This window comes from Symsagittifera roscoffensis, chromosome 5, assembly GCF_963678635.1.
Source record: "Symsagittifera roscoffensis chromosome 5, txSymRosc1.1, whole genome shotgun sequence".
Taxonomy (NCBI): Eukaryota; Metazoa; Xenacoelomorpha; order Acoela; family Convolutidae; genus Symsagittifera; species Symsagittifera roscoffensis.
In genome coordinates, this window is record NC_087066.1 from 52535312 (window position 1) to 52561562 (window position 26251).

Consider the following 26251-nt stretch of genomic DNA (forward strand, 5'->3'; position numbering starts at 1 on the left):
TGAAGCGGTAATAGTCGGCTATTGCAACCGTCGACACATTGAATCAAACTTTGTTCAGGCCCTCCGGGGGTTTTGATTGGTTCAAAATATCGCGATCGTTTAGGACTTCCGAGAATTCTGTTTGGGTTTTCCCACTGACAGTTGTATGGTTGACAGCCGGGAAAGAATGGAGAGGGCTTTTGCCCTTTTCGGTTGCGCCTTGAGAAGGTGAAACATAAAATGAGCAGCACTGCGACTATGAATCCGAAGAGGGTTCCGACCAGCGAGTAGAAGATATGATTAGGAATCACCTGGAAAACAGACAAAAATTTAGGGATCTCGACTCAGCCCATGTGAACAATCTCTCCCCCTCCCCCCTTAACAGACCAAGTGAACAATCTCCCCCCTTAATAGATCAAGCGAATAATCTCCCCCCCCCCCCACCCCCAAAAAAAATTAAATGGAAAAATTCAAGCCGTAAGGCATGCATGCACTATGCTAAAATCTGATTGGCTGAAAAAATCATTCTTTTAACCAAGTGAACTCTCTCTCCTAAATTGATTTAGGGGGGAGAATGTTCACTTGGTCCGGGATCTCTTTAGTCCCCCCCCCCCCCCCCCCCCCCCATGGTACCCAGTAACGAATTGCCACCCCTATATAGAACTAATGCAAGTACGCTTAAGCATTTAAGCATATATGAGTTTTGTTCCTAGTAACAAATATACCCTACCTTTTTTTGCAAAAGAAGGGATAGTTAAAGAGATCCATATTTCAGTTTGCTATGATCTAGTTTAACGATTAGAATGGGGGGGGGGGGGAGGGGCAATTAATACGATAAGTTCAGCTCATTTCACTGAGCAAGCACAAAGCAGCGTGTATTAATCACGGTCGAAAAGATATTACTGCAACCTGTTTTGATCATTTGAGGTAGAATTCTCTATTTGCACTTCTAATTCTTCCTAACACAGAAAACACTTTAAAGTTTGGTGAAAAATTTTCCGATATTTATATAGCTTAACTGTATGAATCTGCTTTTTTGTCTAGTTGATAAGTCGTTTTTTTTGTATCATTTGTTCAAATTATATATTCGAAAAACATCATATAGATTCATGTCTGCAGTTCATATAAGTTTCTCTTTCTTGTATTTTGTCAGTTCTCATTTCGACTATAATAACACCACTCGAATAGAATCTACAGCTGCAATAGAAAAGTACTTCAGTTAAGGCGTAAAGATACCTTTTACGATCTAGCTTTTATAATTCAAAAGTAAGTAGAGCAAACTTTATGATCGATTTTGCACATAAATGCTCGTGAGTTGCAAATTGTTCAAAATCATTTAATTTATTGGCTAGTATAAAATTATCAAAGCTTTTCCTAGACATAACAGGGATTTGGTCAATTTGTAAACAACAAACTAGGAATTGACAGCTATAGCCTGAAGGCTTAGCTTGAAAGACCAACCCGCTATTAAGAACAACCAATCTGAATGGAAGAATTGGAACACCCTCAACTCACTGTGTAAACTAGCTGGCTTAAGCTTCCAATTAGAGGGAATAACTTAGAGATAAATAACGTTAAAAAATAATTCAAAGACTGGGAATATTCGCGGGTTGTGAAACTGATCCGTGGTTGAATTAAGTTCAAAATTGAAGAGTCTCTATGATTTGAAGACAGGGTGCAATAGCAATCGCGCTAGACAGCTTCTTTTTTTACAAATTTGGTCGAGTTTTTGCGACGCATTGGCTCTTTTCCAGTTTTCCCCCCCTTTCAAATTCAATTTCGAAAAGTCTACTTAACATTGTCATAATGCAATGAAATTTGGCGTGGTGAACAAATCGACAACTGTGAACAGATTTGCTCTTCATACTTTACAGCGTAACATCACGCATTTAGCCGTAATAACACGTAAAACAAACATAGAACTCGGTATTTTGAAAAGGGGGGGGGGGGACTGGAAAAGAGCCGACGCATTTTTGATTAAATGGATGACTGCTAATTTAATGCATGCGCCTGGAATGAATTTCTCAAGAAATAAACGGCCGAGTTTTTTAAAATGGCAAAATGAGCTTAAGTATTGCAACCGATCCCTGCTTGATTTAAAATCAAGATATTTTTAGACAATGAGGTAATAATTTTGTTTTTGTTCCGAACAATTTACCATTTGACGGGAGATTAGAAAAAATTGAGACTAGATTTTCCCATTAACCAAACACCAAGATTTTCAAAATCAGAAGAACAGCTATTAGGAAATACACAAAATTCTATCTAAAATTGACGAAGCGGATGAAAAATTTTGTTCCCAGCACTTCACAAGGCGGGAAAAAACTATGACTCAGGGTTTAATGTTGACTGCCACAAGCAAAGCTTGTAGGATCAAGCGTGATATCATACTAAAGCCCTTTAAGCCGTGACTTGTACACAAAAAATCAGAAAAGTTGAATCAGTGTCGAGAAAATTGGTTTGATTTTCCCAGTTTTTCTGAAACACCTAACATTATGCAGTTTTTCACCTAATCTAAACGCCCTTCACTAAAAAAATTAACAAAAATTTAGAAAATCGAAAATTTGGAAAGAATTCCCATTTTTCCCCATGTTTTCGACAGGAACTGTCGATCTTGGTAATTTTTAGCATCGGTTGTTTAATTCCTGATTATTGTTAAATCAAAATAAAAATGTTTCCATATTTTTACTTTTTTGCTACTATCACTATCAACGAACCTTGATTATCCTGTCGTGTGCATGGTCTTCGTCTGACTTGAGAGTATCTGCCGCCGGATAAACAGGAACGGGACTCGAACCCCCACTCGTTGCCGGTGATGTAGTCTTGAACACTGTCGGGTGACTCGTTCTCGGCTGTTTGTCAGTTGACGCGGTGCTGGACGGATGTTTTTTGTCCGATCCGTTTTTGCCATGAAATTCTAAAGATCAATCAACTTGTAACAGTAATTATGTTTTTTTTTATACACTTTGGGATCTGATTGAAAAATATCTTTGGTCAACTTTTGTTCCGACCATTCAAAATGGGGAGAAACTTCGTATTCGGGTATGTTTTAGTTTTTTTCTTTTTTTTGTATTCCACGCGAAATCAGTGAACAAAAACCCTCGGAATGTGTAGATTGATATATGATGACATTGAAGTTCTTTCAGTCGTCATTCGAACTAAATTAACTATTTTCCGCAATGTCGAGGAAAACCGGGTTGAATTTTTTTAATACTCCAGATTAATACTGCTAAAAATTTAGCCATTTGAAAAAACTTAAAGGTTTTCAAATTAAATTTTTAGGAACTAATTATTTTTTTAAATTGCCCTTTCAATATCCCAACCCCAACCATCAATATCCCCCCCCCACTCCTAAACGCCTTACTGTTCTTTAAAAACGCCCAGTTTTCAAATTCAGCTTAAGAAATAAATCCAATCTTTGCAACAGTATTATCTGTTGACCTTTAGGTAAGAATCTGCGGAATTGCAGATCAAAGGGGGCTTCAAAGATATATTTTTGATCCATCAGATCAATTATATTAGTTCATGCTTAATCAAATAGATTTCAGCAGTGATCTAGTTTAAGTTTCACGAAGTGGCAACTTCAAAAGACATCTGCAACAAGTTTGATCACACATCCTCCGGTTGATAATAAACAAATTGTGAATTAATTTCTGATTACATCAAAGAGTTTGATGAATAACGTTGCTCACTTCCAAAAAAATTGACATTTTTTAGTTTTACCAAGAATTGGCGGGCATCATCCTCGAAATTTAAAACATTGGTACCAAAGGCTATTTTAGCAAAAAATATTAGGGTCGGTCGGTCAAAAATGTATGTTCTAAAACAGTACCAAAGTTGTTGTACCAAAGTCGACTCAACGTTGAATTTTTGTATCCAAATTTTTTTTTAAATTTTTCAACTCTTTTCAACATACCAAATTTCTTATGGTCTATGCTGTCGAAAATGACTTCGTTCCAGAAGCGAGACAAATGCGGCTCACAGCTTTTGATATCATTGGACTCAAACACAGGGTACCAAGAAGTGTCTTCTTCATTCACACTTTCAGAAGGAGTTGGCTGCGAATTGAAAATGTAACAATTCTGCTTGATTTTGTTGCTCTGTTTTTCGTTTGAACTAGTCGAGGATTCTTCGGTTTTCGGCGAGGCCAGTAGAGTTTTCATCGAGTTAGTTAAATCGGTGGAGTTGTCGTCGAAGTTTCTATAAACAAAAAAAAAACACATCTTATCTTTCGGTTATCTAGCGTTTAAAAAAAACAAATCAAAAGGGGCGAACATAACAACAGCTTAATTGAAACTTCGAAGAAAAATTGCAAAACTTTTAAAACAATTGTTAGAAAAATTATTAAGCCTCATTTATCGAGCAGTTTCTGATGGCATACTGCTACAAGAAAAAGGATCTCTTTAACTACTCCCCCACCCCTAGGGTAAGTAGTAACGAACTGCCACCCCTAAAAAATTAATGGTTAAGCATGTGTAAATTTTGTACCTAGTAACAAATCTCGGATCAATTGAGCAATCTCCCCCCCGTATTGACCAATTGAGCTATCTCCCCCCCAAGCAAAAACTAAGACACCACAAAAAGGCGCCAACAAACGCAATTAGATGGTTGATGTGTTTATGGCACGCAATCAATTGATCGACTGAAGTTAATTTTATATGAGTATCGAGAAAAATTTTGAAAAAGAAAAAATCGAAAAATTGAAAAAAAAAATTAATTTGCAAAATTTTATTTGGGCGACTCTTGCCTCTCATTGAGGAAAACGAGTATCAAGCTTGGTGCTCTGAACTTGTATCTGAATACCAAAAAAGCTCTCTTCAGCACCTTACTATTGTACGCAAGAGCTTTTTTTTCATTTAGGACAGAAAAAAGTCGCTTTATGTGCCTCAGTTTTATTGATTTTGTTTTCACTCTGAATCTAATTTTTGAGCTTTGATATTGTAAAAGTTGGCGTTCCATATTTGTTGGAGAATCTCGTTCATATTATCATATCATTCAAACTATTTTCAAGTGGATATAAACATGTCTGAAGTACCTATTGAGCTATTTCCCCCCCACGCGAGAATGGGGGGGAGATTGCTCAATTGATCCCAAATCTCCCCCTTTTGCAAAAGGGGGGAAAAGTTAAGAGATCTCACGAAGGAAACCCTTTTCTCAAATCCGCTAAGGACTTTATTTCAAGAAGCATTATTTTATTCTTATCAATATGTGGCCAGTTTTGAATGCTTACTTAAATTGACAAGATCTTTTTTTTTGGTCTAATCATAATTGGTCAATAATTTCTGCTTGATAATCGACGCTTTTGTTTGAAGTCTGAAAATTACAAACTATGTAACAAAGGTTCATTTTTAGACAATCACAAGCTTTATAACTTTATTAATTTTTATCAAATGGAGATGAGAGGGTGTGTACTTATATTTGTTTGCTACTTGAGCTCAAAATAGATTTTGTTCAACTATTAGTTTACAATCCATTTATCTTTGCTCTGCAGCTAATCATAATCTTGATTTCAAGTTGCCGAAAGCATGATGAACACTTGAAAACAAGACCGTTTCAAGCATGAATATGTGTGATGTATTTTTCTTAACTCTTGAACAGTCAGCACGGTAAACAATTTAATCACATGAGATCAAAAGAGCCGCTCAGAGCCACGCCTCTGCAGACAGAATACGGAAAATGAATAATTTTTGGCGACTTCAGTTTTTTAATTCAGACAAAAATCAACTTCAGAGATTCAAACGCTGATACAAGACTGCTCGTATATCGGGGCGAAGCCCTCTATGCTCGCTAATCTCCAAAAAAAACTGTTCCAAATCCGTAAATTAGTAAGAGATATTTCTCGGCAAATAACTCGGTCAATAAAATAATTTCGGCATTTTTCTATTGATCAGAACATCATATAACATTTTTAGCATCTGCCTGTTTTTGGTACAAATCGGCGCAAGCTAGCCACAAGAACCGGTCGGTAATGTCCTTGAGACAAATTACTCTTTTTGGCGGTCAACCTTAATCAAGGCTGAACCAAATTAGAACCAAAAAACAGTTAAAATAGGATGTAACCCCCGTTTTTAGTATATTAATACATGGGCAGGTGGGGGACTCGAACCTACGTCAACTGTTAACCTATATAATCGGCGTTATGGTAGCTTAGGCCACTCGGCCAACTGAGCTTATTTTATATGCATCTATACTTGTTTTATTCTACATTTGCATTGCAACATCCTCCCCCCCTGAAGAAGGAAGAACCGGAGCGAGCTTAACGGTCGGCCGCGTGACTTCACGGGTTGCGGTCCTGACAAGGGCGGATCGGGCGCAACCGTCCTGTCCGTAGTTTAGCTTGACGATTCGGGCGAGAGGGTAGTACCCACGCGGACTATCGGGCTCAATCACCCACACGAGATCGCCTGTTTTAAGAGTGAAGTCAGAATGAGTGTGCCACTTGACACGCTTATTCAGCGAGGGAACATATTCTCGAAGCCAACGAGACCAAATCGCGTTAGCATATGACTGCGCTCGCACGTACCTTTTCTTGTGATCGAAGTGCTCCCCGGGTAAAAGCGAAGGAAAGCTTGTGGCATGTTGTCCAAGCAAAAAATGGTTTGGGGTTAACGCTTCTAACTCACGTGAATCGGTACTAACGGGAGTGATTGGCCTCGAATTCAAAGCCTGTTCAACTAAGCAGAGTGTTGTTCCTAACACCTCTTCAGTGACTCGCCTACTGCCTAGGATATCGTACAGCACGCGCTTCACGCTTCGGACGAGGCGTTCCCAGGAGCCGCCATGATGGGGTGCGCCTGGCGGGTTAAATTTCCAAGTAACACCTTTATGTGCAAAAATGGTCGGAGCCATGCCATTCCAGCTCTTGATGCAGGCAAGTAATTCCTTTTCCGCACCAACGAAGTTCGTGCCATTATCCGACCAGATTGTGCTTGGCGTACCACGGCGCGCAACGAAACGTTCAATGCCCATGACACACGAACTGGTGTCCAGAGATGGTACAATCTCAAGGTGTACAGCCCTGGTGGTGAGGCAAGTAAAAAGGAATCCCCATCTTTTTTCCGTGCTTCTGCGAACCGGAACGTAAAGCGGTCCAAAGTAATCCACACCCGTATGATTGAAGGGTGGTTGCTTATATCCGAGACGTTCGACAGGTAAATCGGACATAATTGGCTGGATGGTGCTTGCTTTGCGTTTACGGCATGTCACACATTGATTTTCGATAGACCGAAGTAGTCGACGCAACCCAAGTACTGCATATTTCATATTTAAAACGGAGCGCATGTAATCTAATCCTTGATGAAAATGCTTATGGTGGAGGCTGCGGGCCAACAAACGAACTAAGGTATGTCGGGCGTCGAGTATTATTGGGTGCTTAGTATCAAACTCGGTATTCACTAAGCGCACAATCCGTCCGGTGGAACGAATGATTCCAGCGGGACCGATAAATGGCGAGTATGTGGCAATTTTACTACTATTCTTAATAGGTTTGCCAGCGGTGAGTGTTTTTAACTCAACGGGAAAGGATTCCATCTGAGCAAGATGAATCAATTTGCTTTCTGCAATATCAAGTTCAGTGGGGTCGGTGATTCGTAAGTCCTTACCACGAAAATGCTTATGTGAAGGCAACATCCTCAACATAAAAGCGACTACTCGTTTATATCTTGTAAAGGAACTGAACCTTTCCCAATTGAACCCGTGTTCGGGATGTTTGATTGATGTGACATCGGTGACGAAGGAAGATGATGTCTCCAAGCAATTATCAACATCACAAGAAGGACCCTTCAAACGAATTTTATTGATTACACGTTCGTCGGATAAAAACGGCCAATCAGTAGTCCTGAGAATGCTCGGACCAATAACCCAGCTGCTATCCTTGAGGGCTTCCGAAGAAATCCCCCGCGTACCGGTATCAGCTGGATTATCGCCGCTCAGAACATGGTGCCACTCATCAATAGTGGTCGACTCGAGGATTTCGCCGACACGATTAGCGACGAATACAGGTAATTTTTCAGTGGAGTTTAGCCACTGCAAAACTGTTGTACTATCTGTCCACATAAAGACATGATTAATAGAGACGGTAAGGGCGGTCAGTATATCATCTTTTAGTCGTGTGGCGAGCAGAGCAGCTTGAAGCTCTAGCTTCGGTATAGATAGCGCTTTCATGGGCGCAACGCGAGCTTTACCAAAGATGAAGGATATTTGAGTTTTATGCGAGCTCGCGAGTCGCGCACGCAAAAATCCAACAGCACAGAAAACATCCTGCGAGCTATCACCGAACATGTGGAGCTCAATTTGATCAACAGGCTCTGTGAAGTAACAACGGGGAATAGTCAATTGCCCTAAGAGAGGGAGACCGGAGTGCCACTCGAGAAACTTATCTCTTATGTCTTCTGGCAATTCGTCGTCCCAACTTTGACCACTGATTTTCCAAATATCTTTCAGTAAAAGACGGGCCCTAACTGTGTATGGAGCTACTAACCCAACAGGGTCAAACACAGAAGAGACGAAACTCAAGACGGTTCGTTGAGTTATTGCTTTATCGAGAGGACGATCCACGCCTCTGCTAACAACCAATGTGTCTTTCACATGGTCCCACTTAAGACCTAAGACGTGTGATGATTGTTCGGCACCGTTACATATTTCCTTGATGGGTGAAGATGAGGTTTCGGATTCCTCGGGGTTCATTGCTGAAGTGATTTCATCAGCATTACTGACAAATTTAGTCAAATTAAATCCTCCCAATTTTAGTAAGGAAACCAAATCGCGACTAGTTTTAATTGCTTGGGTAACGTTCTCGAATGAATCCAAGTAATCGTCCATGTAAAATTTTTCATTTACGACTGAGGCGGCCTCAGGGTGTGTGGACATATTATCAGTTGCTGTTTTTCGCAACGCGAAATTGGCGCACGTAGGCGAATCCCGTGCGCCGAATATATGGCGAGTGTACTGATGAACTACCACATCGGAAGTGGTATCCTCCCGCCACAACAAACGGAGCGAAATTTGATCGCGGGCAAGGACTCCTACCTGGAGGAACATACCCTCTATATCCGCGGAGACGGCGTACTTATGTTGACGGAATCGCAAAAGCACAAAAATTAAATTTTGGAGTAGGTCAGGACCCACCAATAAGGACTTATTTAAGGATGTGCCATGAAACTTAGAAGCCCCATTAAGGACTCGGCGCACCTTACCCGGCTTATTCGGATTTACCACGGGATGGTGCGGAAGATACCACTCGCGATCGGAACGCTTACGTGGATCATGCGGTTCGACAGTAACGACATAGCCTTTCCTAATGTCCTCTCTAATTGTTTCTGCGTATCTTTCGCGCAGCTCAGGGTCTTTACTTAACCTTCTCTCCAATGATTTAAATTGGGCGAGTGACGAGTAATAATTGTTTGGTAGACTGACATTACTATCAATCCAAAGCATAGGCACAATGTATCTTTCGCCATTGTGAACGGTTTCAGAATTGAGGATGGATAAAGCATGTTTATCCGCGGCGGAACGGGCATCGACTTGTTTGAAAGCACCATACGATTCCAACTCGTACCAGGATTTTATCTGGTCGGTCAGAGAAGAATCTTCAACAACACACTTGAAACACGAAGAAGTAGAATTACCGGACGGCGGCAACGGACCACTTAAGACCCAACCTATCGGTAGGCGAACGGAACACGGTGAGTTTTTATCATCTCCCAAGATGAACTCAATGGGTCTAACGGCGTGGTAGTTGTCTTGTCCGATAATAACTTCAACGTCCTCATAAGTATATTGAATGGGCTTAATAGGTGCTAATTGTGGATATTTATTCTGCAAATCAGCAATATTGATTAATTCGGAACCAATCCGAATACTGTCTTTAACATATGCACAGAGAGAAAATACGAAATCACTATTATTCGGCTCGGAGGAAACTGTAAACTTGACCCTCTGAGTCTCAACAACGGTGGTCGAATTGAAACCACTAATTGACAAGTTAACGGGCTCCCCTATTAAGCCGAGACGGTTTACGAGTGACGAAGACACCCAGGAGTGAGTCGATGCACTATCACAAAGAACCAACGTCAGGAGACTGGTTACATCCGAGGATACACCAAGTGTTGCAATTGGCAACAACCCTTTAGAAGATTCAATGTCAAGTACATCACTAACAGCGGCATGGGTGGAAGTGTTTGTATTCTCCTTGGATTTGTTTGTTCCAGCCTTATTCGAGACATTTGAATTTTCCTTCCGAGGAAATATTCTTTCGGCTCCATGGAGTAAGACATTATGTGTGCTATCACACTCTGGCTTCGGGCACTTTTTTGCTCTAGAACATTGCCGGAAACTATGATTGCCATTGAGGCAAGCGAAACAAAGTTTCTGTTCAGCTACGTATTTTGCTCGCTGAGTAGCATTCTTTTCCTTAAAAACAGCACAATTCCACAATGCATGACTACCCTTACACAAAACGCACGGCGGAAACTTAGACTTATCCTGAGACTTATCCTGAGCCTTACTAGTTACCTGGCTATTGGCTGCAAAAACTTTGGTTGTTTTTGGTTTAACCGGTTCTTCATTTTTTGCCTTAGAGCTGAGTAAACGTAATCTTTCATGCCCCTCGGCCTTTTCTTTCAACCAGTTGTTAAAGTCTAAGAGTGTTGGTCGCTGCCAATTATGTCTAACAGTATGCATTGACCAAGCCTCCTTGAGGTTAGGCGGAAGTTTACTAACAGCTTGGTTTAACAGGTTAACACTCTTTAGATCATCGTTGAAAGACAATGATTTGAAAACTGCTACGAGGCCAGATATGACAGAGGAGAAACTAATGACATTTTCCGAATTGTGCATCTTAAGTGGAGGAAAAGTATTCAGCTTATCAAGATGCGCACCAACAATGGCATGTGGTTGCCCAAACTTCCGTTGCAAGGTGGCCAGTGCATCCTTGTACATAACGCCACTATAACTAAACTCCGCAATTGCGGTTTTTGCTTTGCCTGTGACGAGCGTTTTTAAGTATGTCAATTTCGTATCATCGGTGAGAACAGCGGAATCAACGGTGGACTTAAACTGACCAAACCATTCATGCCAGTTTAACGGGTTGCCGTCAAACTGGGCTAACTTCCATTCAGGAAGATGATCTTTGCGGCTATGCATCAATAATTCCGCCAATTCACGAGCGGAGAGAGGTCGATCCGATGAAGAACGTTGGTTCGGATAAGCGGGAGACGGTGCGTAGTCTTCGTTGACTGGCTGATAACCAGTATTAGTATGATTGACGAAATGCGGAACATGTTGTGGATGAACTGGGGGAGTATTAAAATACACAGTCCCACCACTAGTATAAGGAGCGGCGGTGTTACACGATGGGACAACAGTTGTCACATTAGAAAAAATGTTTCCAGCATTACAACACTGAGCCCGTGTGACGATTGGAGTTGTAGCTGCCAATCGCCATAAGTTTGCATCACTTGTGTAGTAATCGTTGATATTAGGTGACACAGTATGCGGAACAAAGGGAAGATTATGTTGCGTCTGGACTGGCGCTGCATGGCAATTAGGTGCCGAAAAGCAAATCGGCGTTGGGTTTACTCCAGAAGATGAGAAGCCACCGCCAGCAAATGCAGGCGACAAAGAAACAAAACCAGAACCGGGTTGGGCCGGTAACATTGGGACAGGTAATGATTCCGGTTGCGCGATGGCAAAACTACCATTAGTTATGTTTGAACTCATGGTCTGTAAAGGAACAGCAGACAGTGGTGGTAACACGTGTGCACTAGAATGCATATTGTTAACTGGGAATGGAACAGAGGCTGGGAATGAAACAGAAGCTTGCAATGGCAAACGGCTTGCACTGCCAAATTGAGGCATAGCCCGATGTCCATAACTATGGATTCCAGGGTCACTCAATGCTGTGTGCTCATGGTTATGACTATTACTGGTGTGAATTGCATGAGCAAGGAGGGCGGAAGTCGTCGGTCCTGACGAAATGGGTACATGAGTGAAGGCCTGCAAACCTGGCGCACTAGCAACGTCGGGAGGTGCTTGTGAACTAACAGAGTCTACCCAATCATTAGTTCGATCGGTTGCTACCTTTGAAATAGGTTTACTTACTCCTGTTAAGTTACTTTCCGCTACCTTCTCGCTAACCTCAGATGAACTGTCCTCAAGTTCAAACGCTTTCAACTCCATTTCAATTAGTTGCTTTTTATGATTTTCAGCCAATTGCTCTAGTTCCAGCTGACTTTGTTCGAACTTAAGACGGTTCTCTTGCTCTTTAAGTCTTAAAGATACTTGATACTGCCTTTCCAGCTCCTCATGGCGTCGTTTTACTAAAGCTAACTCATGCCGTTTCTCACTTGATGACATAGTGCGAACAGTCGACGTATGACGAGTGGAAGCAGATTTATCAGACTTATGTGAGTCAAGCTTTCTACTATCCTTAGACTTATTAGAGACCTTAGACCTGTTTTCAGATACTCGTGCTGCTGAATCACTTGTTTTGTGCGAGCGTGAGGATGTCTCAGACCTAGTTTGTTGTAAAGATCCCTTGCTCCCTGTAATGCCGGCTGCTGGAAATGACGAAGGTTCAAGGCTCATCTTGTAACTCTGAGCTTCGTGCATTACTTTATCGTTCATTTCGGTTACTTTCTTAAGCCAAAGGTCTTGCTGAGCAATAATTTTTTCAGGATTTTCCGTTTTTCCCGCTAACCTAATTAATTGCTCATTGACGTCGACAGCTTTTTCCAACGCAATTTTACATTTGTAAACAGCATTATCAATTTTTGTAGTGCGACTATTATTCTCAATGTACTCAAGTAATAATGAGTGACCTTTAAGCAGCTCATTTTCTAGATTTAGACGGGTTTCGAATAACTTGCGTATCTTACTTTGGAATTTTTCGTCCATATTTTTCACAAATTGACAATATTCTACGGATGCTCACTTATAGAAAACAATCAATAAAATGAGATACTGTTTTGGTACGTAATCAAATTTGCATTAATAAATCAACATTAGCTTACAAGATGGGGGAACTTGACGTCTCAAAGCTTCTACCTGAAGCCTATTTCTTATAGCTTTCCGAGCTTTGAGGGGTAAGCGGTTTCGCTTCTTACGTGTCTTAAGGATGTTAAGATTAGCGCTATAACGCCTTAGAAGGAGGAGAGTCTTTAACTCAAGGGAAGGAGGCTGGTGAAGCTCTTTGTACTTCTCAATTAGTACCTGGTCCTTAGCCTTACGCTTAGAGATAAAGTCTTTAACGACGTTGAGAACGAGAATACCTGTTGAACCTAAACTTTCCTCTATATCCTCGGTTCCGTTCCGTCTACAGTATACGATCGCACAAATGTTTGTCCTATACCTTAATAACAAATTGACAAGTTGCTCACTACTCAGCTTGCGGTTATTGTTGCTGCGGTGCCTACTTATCGAGTTATTAATGGCGTCGTGCCAAATTACAAGGTCGTTACGGTGCGACAAGTAGTGATGAAGGTAGTACTGTATCGTTTTCTGAGAGTCCCTAGCGTTAAAGTTCAAACTTAAACCTGGCTTCGTAAAGCAAGTATCTTTGACGCGCTTCTGGGACGGAGCGGGAAGTTTTCGGAGCGCGTGATCCAAAGAACTAGCTCCTAGCATGAATACCATACACTTGGGGGACCTATGCGACGGCTTCGTTACGCTTAAGTACCAATGGGGTTGGAAAATTAAGTAGGTCGGTTGAACTCCAACAACACACACGGAGTAAACCTGAGGATGAAAGAATTCAACTTAACTCACTTAATATCACCGTACCTGACCACTTAACTTTACTGTCACGCAACGAAGTCAATAATCTGACGGGCTGAAACCGCTTTGTTTTACTCGAAGCGAACTGGCTTTCCGTTTCACCAATGGTGGGTGGGGGATCAGGCAAATTGGTTAAGTTCCAACAACACACGCGGAAGAAACCTGAGGATGAAAAAACTCAACTTAATTTGCCTGATATTTCGCTACCAGACCACTTAACATAAGGTTGGCGTCATCTTACAGCACAGTTTCGCAGAATTCTGGAGACGATTTGAGGATTTTTTGGCAATTTTTTTACTTTTTATACAAAATTTTTCAGTAAATTTTGGTCAGCAGGTTCGAGTCATAAACCAATCCAAAAAACTAGTCCAGTACCTCTTGTCTATGTTCCGATTTCACTGATTAATATTCCGTTCACATATATCCAAAAATTTTTGGTATCGAGAAAAAATGTCAAGTCAGTTTGTCTATGTACCGACTGTAAGATATTTCAGTTCAACGGAACTGTCCAAAAATTTTGGGTATTGAGAAAAATTACCGGGGGCTAGCTTGCGGGAAAATTTCTCACTATGTATGACAGCGTTAATCAATTTTATAGCACAATTTGAAAGTTTTTAAAAAACTAGCCGAGTCTTACAGTTTATGTAGAATTAGGAGATTGGCTGCACCGGTTGAGGGTTGTCAAACCATGGATCTGTAACACAAGATCTGCCAACTCGTCCAGCTGGACACTTCGGCCAAATGAAACACTCGTCGTGTCTCTCGTGTTGCTGATACGGTGTCTTTTGTCGACCAGAAGGCTGGGATACTCCGATTGGCGATAATAGATCCCTAGATTCTTTAACTGGGCCCTCGAGAAAACTGGACCTCGGGACAATTGATACACTCGAGTTTCTTGTGGACCAGAAGGCTGGGATACTAGACCTGAAGGAATACTCGGCTGGAATACTCGACTGGGCCTGAAGGTTCGAAGGTACCTTGTGTCCCTCGATGAAGCTCGTGTCGTAAAGAGAAGACCTCGGTGTCGTAAAGAGAAGACCTCGGTGTCCCTTGTGGGGCGCCAAAATATGCTCGCTAATCTCCAAAAAAAACTGTTCCAAATCCGTAAATTAGTAAGAGATATTTCTCGGCAAATAACTCGGTCAATAAAATAATTTCGGCATTTTTCTATTGATCAGAACATCATATAACATTTTTAGCATCTGCCTGTTTTTGGTACAAATCGGCGCAAGCTAGCCACAAGAACCGGTCGGTAATGTCCTTGAGACAAATTACTCTTTTTGGCGGTCAACCTTAATCAAGGCTGAACCAAATTAGAACCAAAAAACAGTTAAAATAGGATGTAACCCCCGTTTTTAGTATATTAATACATGGGCAGGTGGGGGACTCGAACCTACGTCAACTGTTAACCTATATAATCGGCGTTATGGTAGCTTAGGCCACTCGGCCAACTGAGCTTATTTTATATGCATCTATACTTGTTTTATTCTACATTTGCATTGCAACACCCTCAATGTTCCGACTCCTCCTTGATGCATATCGAATAGTTTTTGGGAAAAGACAATATTGAAAACCTATAATTTTTGGACAAAATCAAAGTGAAAAACTTTGAGTAGTACGAAATTAATACGACCAATTAGCTATCATCAATTCAATTTGGATTAATAATTCGCGTTATGCTCTGAGCATTATGAATAAACGCTTCAAAGCGCGCATAATTTAGTCCAGATTTTGGCCAATTAGGTAGTTTTCACACTCCGAGAACTTAACAAAAAATTGTCGGAGGTAAAATATCTTTTTAAAATTCAACTCAAGAAGTCAATATCTTTGAGGTATTGAAATTTTTTGTTAAATACTGTTATTTCGATCGGCAAAAAATGGCGGAATAAAAAAACCACACCGAGAATATATATTCCATTTTCTTCAAAAGCCCGAACAAAGAAAGACAAGACTGCTCCTATCAGGCGAAGCCCTGAATGTTCCGACTGCCTTTTATGGTTTACGAAGCAGTAATAACATTAAAAAATTCACTGAAATAAAACAAAATGAAAAAAAATTCTAAAATTTGAAGTTTCTAAGACGGATTAACTCTCCGCTTACGCGTTAATAGCGCGAAATATATCGCGAGTTAATTGTCCCAAATTGGCCAAAAATGGCAATCTTTAAACCCCCCTTACTTTAAGAAAAATGATCACAGGTGAAATATCTTTTCAAATTTGAACTGACGACATCAATAGCTTTCGAATGATATAAAAAACATTCCGTCAAAAATGGCTAGATAAAAAGTCGAAATTTGTCTGAAGAAAAAAAACCCACCCCGAGCACAAATATTCCGTTACTTTCGTATCGAAAGTCGGAACAACAAGACTGCTCGTATAAGGGCGAAGTCCTGAAAATTCCGACTGCCTTTTAAGGTTTATGGAGCAGTATTAACCTCAAAAAATTAAATGTATTAACATAAAATGAAAATTAATTTTTCCTAAATTTAGAAATTTTATATAGAAATCATCCCCCCACACGCCATATGAAGAACAAAAGGATAGATTTCGCTCCTTGTAACAAATCAATTATGGCAAATAGGCTTCTTTCAACCAATTTGGAACGATTTCTAAGACGGATTAAATCTCCGCTAACACGTTAATAGCACGCATTATATCGCGCGTTAATTGTCCCAAATTGGCAATATTTAAACCCCCATAACTTAACAAAAAAAATCACAGGTCAAAGATTTTTTCAAATTTAAGCTCAGGACAACAGAGTCTGTCAAAAATGGCTACTTAAAAAGTCAAAATTTGTCTGAAAAAAACCACCCCGAGCACAATTATTCCGTTACTTTCATATCGAAAGTCGGGAAAAAGCCGTCTGGAGTTAATGCATCGCCGAATTTTCATGCCAACGAGTTTTGGTTCAATTGTTAAGGTATCATATTTGGACTAAAAAACTTAAAAAAACTTAGGAGCTGGACAAAAAAGAATATGGACTTGCAACTCAAACAAAAAGCAACGGAGTCCAACATTTCCAATTTAGTTTTTTTTGAGCCAATTAAACGACTGCCCCTTGATATGGATTAAGGGGCAGTCGTTTCATTCAGGGCTTTATCCTGATATACGAGCAGGCTTGTTTCAGTCCTAGATATGTGGAGTATGTTCCATTTTGACTGAATAAAAAGAAATTTTGTGCTATTGCGCTGTCAACTAGTGCTTGTTACTGTTGAAGAAAACATTCGAACTTTTACCTATTCGAATAAACCATAGTTACTGGAAAGAACAAGACTGCTTGTACCAACCAGGGCGAAGCCCTCAATGTTCCGACTGCTTTTTAAGGTCTATGAAAAAATAATAACTTGAAAAAATTAAATGTAAAAATATAAAGTTAAAATATTTTTTGAAAACTTGAGTCTAGATTTTTGTAAAACCATCCTCCCACACGTCATATAAAGTACAAATTGATTTTGCTCCTATTACAATTCGATTATGGCATATAAGCTTCCTCAAACCATATTGGAACGATTTCTAAGACGGATTAAATCTCCGCTTTAGCGATAATAGCACGAAATATATCGCGAGTTACTTGCCTGGAGAAAAATCACCCACAGCTCAAACAATCCGTCACTTCCTTCGAAAGTTTAAATAACATAATTTCACGACTAAATTGATTAACGGGGGTTATACATTCGGTTTCGACAGATAGCTCAAATGAGTGAAACAGAGCATGTGAATGTTTCCTAACGGAGTAGTTTTGTCGCGTTCTCTTTTATGCTTTTCCGTAAATTTGTAAGGTTGAACATTTTTGTTCCGACGTTTGATTAAAGTGATTGAAAAATTGTGCTCGGAGTGTTTTTTTCCGAATATATCTTGACTTTTTAACTAGCCATTTTTGACGGAAGTTTTTTATATCATTCGAAAGGTATTGTTGTCCTAAGCTCAAATTTGAAAAGATATTTCACCTGTGATCATTTTTCGTAAACTTATGGGGGTTCAAAGATGTCCATTTTGGCCAATTTGGGACAATTAACGCGCGATATCTTTCGCGCTTTTAACGTGTAAGTGGAGAGTTAATCCGTCTTAGAAATTGTTTCAAATTGGTTGAAAGAAACTTATTTGCCATAATTGATTTATTACAAGGAGCGAAATCTATCCTTTTGTCCTTTTGTTCTTTATATGGCGTGTGGGGGGATGATTTTCATCGAAATTTAAAATTTTAAATTTTTTTTTTTCATTTTTTATTACATTCAACTTTTTAATTTTATTAGTGCCCCAGAAATCTTAAAAGGCAGTCGGAACATTCAGGGTTTTGCCCTGATACAAGCAGTCTTATTTGTCTTAGAAATTGTTTCAATTTGAAGAGAGGGATGCTGTTTGATCTATTTAAAACGAAGCGATACGTTAAAGCTATTACTTGGAAAATATAATATTGTAAAACTTAAATACAAGCCGAAAAAAAAACAATACAGTTATTACGGCATGCTCAAAAGTGGATTTGGTTTCAATTTTATAATCCAATTCAGTTTTTGTAATAAACGCATAATCAATGAGAATTTTGAGTTTTTTCTGCAGAAAACAAAACAGAATTTTTCCTTTGAAGTGGCCGAATTTGCTCTATACAGAAGCAGAAGTCTTCGGACCTGGTTGGTAGCCCTGTCAAAGTTTTAATTTATCAAATTTTTATTTAACCAAAACAATTTGATATCAAGTAAAAGGCAATTCACGCGATGTACACGCGAAAAGTACAATTTTGAGATGTTCCCAGTTCAAAAGTTACTCCAAGATTCAAACTTAAATCTAAATCGCCATGAAAACCAACAAAATATTCTCTTTTTTTTCGAATGTTCGTCGAAAAAAAAAAATTTTCGATTATGTTTCAAAAGATTTTGAATAATCCAGGATTGGGTGTTCCTGCTTGTTGTTTTCAAATATTCGCAAACTTCAAAGCCAGCGAAGGGAGTTTGGTCTCATTCACCTTATCATTATATATACAAAGCGAGGAAATTAGCGACAGGCTAAATTGACCCGCAGAACTCGAATATCACAATGCTCGAAGCAGTTCATCACGTGTATTTGCATACCAGATACATGATTGACATTAGAGACCCGATGGCGCCGATGATGACAAAATATGTGAAGGAAACTGCCAACAGCCGATCAAACAAACGAGTCGCAAAATTAGCCAGTTGAAATTCAATAAAAGCCGAAGCGTCCATGAATTTGAATCTGATTGTAACATACGGAATAAACCCTTGATTTTTTTTTTTGCAAAATAGCCACGGCGACGGCATGGTTGTTAATTTATCCTAAAATGTATCAAAACATCAAACAATGTATCGAAAATGTTCAAGAGAAAGTGCATTTTAATTATATTATACAAATGCTCCCACAAATTTCCATTGTTTTCCATAACTTCACGTGAGGCGCAGATGAATCTTAAGCCAGTTTAAACTCTAGAAAATCTTTTGAAAAATTGAATCCGCTCATGTCAAAACGTTATCTGTTATCGGTCTATTTTTAGGCTTTATGACAGTACGATCTAATTTCTGCCCTTAAGTTTATGATATTATTTGTATTATTTCAAACATAATTGACATCGGCGCCATCAAGTCTTGTAGGTTAAAGGTGACACCATATGACTGTGTTTACATTAACACAGAGTAAATTCAGATTAAGACCTAATTGGCAAATAAAATTCATAACTGACATCCAGCTCGACTTAAGTGTCGAAGACCTTTTAATGGTATTCGCATATTTAAATACATGTTTGGTATTGCAAGAGGCTCACATATATTTCGTCCCAGATTCATTTTTATAGGGCTTTTTGTGAGAAATTTATGGGCGAAATGTGTGAAGGGAAAAATGTGTCACTAAGAGGGGCAAAACAAGCCATATTCATTAATGGCACATTTTTCACGCCTCAAATTATTATTTTTGTACTCAATTTTCACAATTACAGCCGCCCGCCACAATTAGGAGCAAAAGGTTCAACTAAGATTATGAATTACTTTACGAAAAGACCAAAAGTTTATAGATTGCAAATTATGACGATAAAATTGGGCCATACTTTTTTTTAATTGCAACTTTGCTGGAGAGCAGTTGATGCAAAAAAATCAGTAAAAACTAAAAATTTTTCAAAAAAGAACAGAATGATTGTGACAGCGCGACCTACAAAAAACAACAGCAAGACCTACTTTTTTTATCCAGAAAAACTGACAAATATCAAGACCATGACAAAGAATGAAATTAAATGAAAAAACTGTACCAAATCAATTTTTGCTCCGGCTTTCGAAGAAAACGGAATATTTATGCTTAGGGTGGTTTTTTAATTCATTGAATTTTCGTCGATTGAAATAATATTTTTTGACAAAATTTTTCGTTTGTTTTAAAAGACTTTTTTTTGACATTTGGAAACAAAAGAAGCTTAGCTTCTAAGAAAAAAACAAACTGCTTATAATTGACCGTTAGTACTAGCGTATTTAGAGAAAAAAGTCGATACAAATTAACATTTTTTGGAAACTTTAACGCTATCTTAAGTGGACAGTTTCTTATTCCCAGCTCTCTTACAAAATGCTAAAAAGACCCTGCTTTTTTGGTTAAAAAACTTGTAAAAAAATTAATTTACAGCTTAAAAAGAATTGGAAAATATATATTTGCACATTGATGATCATATACATAAATTTTGTTAAATAATTTTCTGATGAGCTAAAAATTTGGGACTACCAACACCAAATGCTGTGCTTGATTTATTTCCTAAACGGAATTCATTGACCAGTTTAGTTTTTGTCAGTTCAATTTCGAACGATTGAAAGTGGGGAATATTAGACCATACATAAATAGTTTGCGTCTTAAAACCATTATAAATTGAAAATGCACATTCTAACTCAATCTAAAGTTTGCACCCATACAACGAACTAGTTCAACAGTTGGGCATACACGAATTTTGAAACTAAAAACGAATTTTCCCCTTTTGCTGGGGTATCCTCTTGGTCGTAAGGAAAGTGTCAAAATTTTGTAAAACAACTGCTGGAAGTGTTCCAAAATGATAGTTTTTTGTGTAACATCTGATCTTAATTACTGATATTTAATTTTCGAGGTAAAAACCGAGGTCTAAATTGCTCCAAGACCACGTGGTAAAATAACTTATCTGAAGCAATCGCAACATCAAACAAGCGACTCGCAAGAAAATAATGTTTAAATCTTGTGTGCTTTATCAAAATCTTCTTGATTAAACAAAAATACTGTTTGTTAAATAAACCTTAGGTTGAAATATTTTTTTTTCGACAAGAATCAGGTTCAAAAGCTTCAGAAGCTTTAGTAGTTATTATTTAAAGCAATGTAACATTATGATACTTTTTTTCGTTATTTTTATTTTTGATCGAAATGAGCTATTTAAGGTCTTATAAATTCAAAAGTATCTTATAGAAAGTTGAAAAAGTGACGATTTCTCACCTTTTGAAGCTGAAAATTTCTTTGATTTCATCCTTAATTTTTGCCCAGTTTAGAAAAGTGGCTCCCAGATGATTTTCTTGTGATTTGTTGCAATTAACCACTAAATCCGTCTGCGTTCCAATCATGAACAGCAACTTACTGTCTAAAGGCTCGAACATTGAAGAAAACCTAAAACAAAATTTCAAAATCTTATAATCTATGTGGAAAAGTTTGAATTAAAGTACAAACTTATATTTTTTGCGACCAAGTGAACAATCTCCCCCCTAAATCAAAAAGTGATAGTTTTCAGCCAATCAGATTTAAGCATGCCTTTCTGCTTGAATTTGTCATTTAATTTTTTTGGGGGAGGATGAGATTGCTCAGTTGGTCTATTCAGGGGGAAATTGTTCACATGGGCCCATTTTTTAGTTTTAAATTCATTGCAAAATTTTGTTTCAGAGGAACAAGAAATCATGTTATGCTTTTAAAAAACTTCTGAGCGCAAAAACAAAGTTTGCACTTCGCTGGGAGTTTTTTTTTTTAAATGATCATGGTGAAGTTTTTGAAGATCTTTTTTGACCGTTTGTTTCATCCCAAGTCCGTTTTGTTCAGGGTTTAAATAACAGGGTTTTTTTTGTGTGTGCTAGTTGGGTCATATTTATGTGATTTTGAACTTACATGAAGGAAGGCGCCGAGACTAAGAAATCGGTCATCACTTTATTCAGCTGCTGTTCACTCTTTAAGTTGTTCAAATTCAAGTCGTGATGTTCATACTCAAAAATAACACCTTGAAGGTTTTCTGGAGACAGTGTTATGTTCATAAACTGCAGAAGATCCCTGTTTGTTGCTAAAAAGTCTCCATGAAATGTAATTCCATCACATTGGTGCATTCCGATTACGTAATTCTTACGTAATCCGGAAACTTCCAAAGAGCCAGTTTTCTCATTTTTGACACTCTTTGTTGACGATGAAGGTGTGAAAAACTCGAGATAAAATGCATAGTTTTTGAGGTCAGCTGAGGTCAAGTATAGTTCTTCAAGTGGAATTTCTTCGAAGCAGAACCGGAGTGATTTGAATTTTTCGCATCCGAACTTTGATAGGTATTCGTGATGAATTCTGCGCTTTCTCTTCAGATCCAAATCTAAAAGGAACGAGGTCACTTTCAAGAATACTGTTTTTCTGAAAAAAAAGTAAATTTTTCTGCAGTTTTGGAACCCCAACCACAGTTAATTTTGCAAAAGATAATTGGCGTCGTTTTTAAAATTTATGTTAACTTTTTTTTGCAATACTCACTGTTTAAAACGCTTGAAGGGCTGCCGCCTAGAAGAATGTAATTGGAGAACAAATTAGCAGAATTCGTCAAATGCCAGCCAATTCCTGAAGCTGCTGAGCCTTCCGCCAAAACCACAACTTGATTTTTGTCGCCGCCGTACGACAATATGTGCTTCTGAATAAATTCTAGTGCTAGTTTTTGATCTTTGAGTCCAAAGTTTCCGTTATCTTCATCGTCTACTTGCAAGAATCCAAGAGGTCCGTTTCTATAGTTGACTTTAACTACTATTGCTTCCAGATTGGTAATTAAGTGCGACATAAATTCCGAGTATCCTTTAAGATACGAACTGAAATCGGATTTGGGATCAGCAAAAACGACAACAACAGGCACTGTGTAGTCTGTGATTTCCATGCTCTCGGCTCTCGCATAAATATCCAAATTCAAACAGTCCTCGGAAAATCTGTCCTGCAAACTTCGTTGTGCCGAAAGCGAGTTCGTTTTTTGCAGCTGTTTCACCGAATAATAACTGGGGCAAAATAAAGGGTGAAACCTGTTCACTTGGTTGTCACTGGTTGGATTTTGAAAAGCAGTCGGGTTCGTAAAGCGACCTCGAGGAGTCGTCCCGTAGCGGATGGCAAAAAACGTCGTGATTTTAAATTCCTTCAGCTCGTTAATAGTGTAGCCTTTAGTGCTCCAATAATTTGAAAGCGTAACAGTACTACAAGTTGCAGGACAATCTTCCGATTCTGTATTTACAATCAGAGCGGAGAAATATAAAATCAGTAAACTACAAATTTTATTCCCGATCATTTTCGACAACTTTTTTATTTTTAAGCAACAAAGAGGTGATGATAAGATTAATTAATAACTGATTGGTCTAACTAATCATAAGAACTGGTAACTGGCGAGCGATCTAAATAGTTTATTATTCTAATATAACTATAAATAATGTTACAAAGTAGTTTTTTAGTGAAGTTTGAAGATAGAAAGCAGCCAGACTAAATAAACACCAGCGTTTAAATCTAAAATCGTTCAAATGGTCATAAAAACAATGTCTCGAGTCACATAAGTTTAAAGCTCACAGCAAATCATTTTTAGCGTCAGCTTGAAAAAAATAATAAATCATAATAATGGTAATATAATGCAGACAATTTTTGTGAAGCAACTTTCGGAAACGTTAAAAAAAGCCGTTTGAGATAATAAAAACTGAAATCCGTTATCAATAACCTCGATCGATTTTTTTCCACTAAGAATGTTGTGACATACTTTTATAAATGAAATTGTCGACTGCAAGTGTTGACTGCGTGTTTTTTGAATGAAAAAACGTACAAAAGTCATAAGAATAATTAGAAGAAATTGATTTCGAAGCTTCCTCTTAAAAAATTTTGTTTCTTCATAAGCGTTTCGAAAAAATGAATTTACCATCTGAAATCAATGATAGAAAATCAGTGAAATAATTCAAAATTTTTAATAACTCCGCTTAATATTAATTACAAATACTACGTTTGAGTAAGAATAAAACCAAATAAAGGTGATTCAAGGTTGATTTGTAATTTACATTTGACGATATCTGTAAGTTTGCGACGAGTTGGCAAACACCTACTTGGCGCCCAATACTTACCAATCTCAAAAATGCCCAAACAATAATCTTCAAACTGCAACAATGTATTTCAGAGAGCCCAATTGACTTTCAAGTTTCGTTAAATCTCAATTTAAAGATCTGAAGATCCGATTTATCGAATATCGCGGATAGATTATTTATAGAGCGGAGAAATGAGGTTTGAGTAAAATTAAAGTTGAATTCGACTAATTTTATTGAACAGAATTTAGTTTGAGGGCAATTTAATGAAAGTGCCAAATTAAAGTTATTGGGTGCCCTCAGGGTTGGGAGAAACATATAAAAATAATATACTTTGTGGATAGCACTCAGTATTTAAATGGGTAAATTGGAACGTTTCTTCTCATAGAGGCATAACCTGAACCTAAATTTCCGGACATTAATCACTCTGGCAATATTTTTAATCCAAACCGCGCCCGTGATGTTTTCCGGGCAAGTTCTAGTTAGAATCAACAAATTCAACAGTAAAAACTCTGATTTAGTTCCAGTGATTGTCAACAACTTGGCTACTTATCCTCAACAAAGCCAAAAATTTCATGGAGATTCATAAATAAACAGTCTGGAATACTGGACGGGTTGAATGATTTTTAAACCAAACAAACAATTGAATAAACAAATTAACAGGTTGGTATGAAGACCTCCCTCTTAGACCTGGTAGAAACTAGTTTTACAGAGTTTTCAATTGTTTATAATTAAGAATTATGAATAAATAATCAAACTAGCGAGTTTGTTGATTGTCGGTGGTTTTTCACCACCTGATATAATAACTCACCTGGCTGAAGTGATTGGTTAGTCAACATGAGTTAAACTGCTAAATTAGGTGTTAAATTACACAGCTGAGTTGAACTTGAACTTGTACAAATAAACTTGTGTTTGATCACTTAATAAGACCGATAATATCAATCACCGCCTTTTGTGGATACGTCATTGATACAAATGGGTACTTATCAGTCAATTTTTACCAAAAATTATAATTTCAGAGACAAAAAGTTGAAAAATTACGCCTCCTTTGCTGAAATTGATTGATTTCAAGCCTTTGTGTCTTCGTAGCAATCTTCACCTTTTTGAGAATCAAAACAACACCTGCTCAAGACAGATTTAAGCTGTGAATTTGCGTTTTTGCCTCGAATAGTTTATATTTGAAGAAAAAAATTTTGCTCTGGTCACATCACCAAATGAAATGAAGGAACTATGGATTTTTTTTGCCCAATTTCAGGTACCTCAAGGAAAGTCCAGGTACTTCAAAGTTAGTCAAGTGTGGATTATATTATACAGCTCGTGATTCGGATTACAAAAAGATTCAATTTTTTTTCAGGCTAGAGAAAAACAAAAGATTTAAGGAAAAATTATCAAAAATCTTGAAAATAGTTAAACATTTTTTAGCTTTCTTTTGATTTTTCCTATTTTTGGTTTTACTTACTTTATTTGTTTATGTCGGATTACAATATTTTTGGCACTGCAACCGACTCTCCGTGTTTTCAATTCTATCCTATCATCACACGCAACTGTGTCTGCTAACGTTTTTGGGAATTCAGCCCCGGATTGGACTGCCAGTAACAATTACAACTGTTTCAGAATAAAACCAGTGTAATATTCTTTGCAGAAATATTGCAATGACAAAAACAGAGAACCCAGAAAAACAGTACTGTTGAATTACTGGAACAGTACTGTTAGAGTACCGTTTTTTATTTTTTTCTCTATTTTTGTCCTGCCACAGTACTAGAATCAGCCTCCCTCTTTCGGTACTTACGAGTGTGAAAACATTCATCGACCAGCTTTTTTGGTGTGAAGTAATCGGTTTAGAAATATTGTTTCTTTTTGGGAAATTGGGCAATTTTTTTTAAATTTTTTTCAAAATTTCGTTTTGATTATAAAGTTTTGTTTCGTGGCGTTACCGCCAAAAAAAAATCTTTGAGATGGCTTTACACTACAAAAAGCTTAAAACCACGTAAAAACACAGTTATTTTATGCAAAAAAGCAAAATGAGTTAGCGTTGCTTGTTAAATAGCTTGAGCAACGAATACTCCTGGAAACAGGAAAATTTTGGGTGAAAAAAAAACCCTCCCCCGCACGGCTAGAAAATATCGAATAATCAGTTCACTACATTTTTTTTACAGCGGAATAGATTTGGTTGATTGAGTTTTTCAGTATGATGGGATGGATATGCTGGGGGTTGGTAAAGATCAGAATTAA

General features: G+C 38.1%; 2 protein-coding genes across 2 annotated transcripts in view; one reads left to right on the top strand and one right to left on the bottom strand.

The window, feature by feature from the left end:
* Positions 1 to 24854, bottom strand: LOC134845938 (uncharacterized; the record flags this gene model as incomplete). Its single annotated transcript, XM_063863071.1, is given in 6 exon segments — positions 1 to 290; positions 2697 to 2896; positions 3896 to 4179; positions 21189 to 21356; positions 21846 to 22308; positions 22461 to 24854. Coding segments are annotated over 6 exon segments (2195 nt in total), but the record flags the coding sequence as incomplete, so codon positions are not given.
* A 39-nt stretch (positions 24855 to 24893) lies between these two features.
* LOC134845939 (uncharacterized) overlaps positions 24894 to 26251 on the top strand; it is a 30059-nt gene continuing 28701 nt past the window's right edge. The window contains exon 1 of the mRNA XM_063863074.1: positions 24894 to 24998. The gene's annotated coding sequence lies outside the window, so the exon portion shown is untranslated. The remainder of the gene's footprint in view (positions 24999 to 26251) is intronic.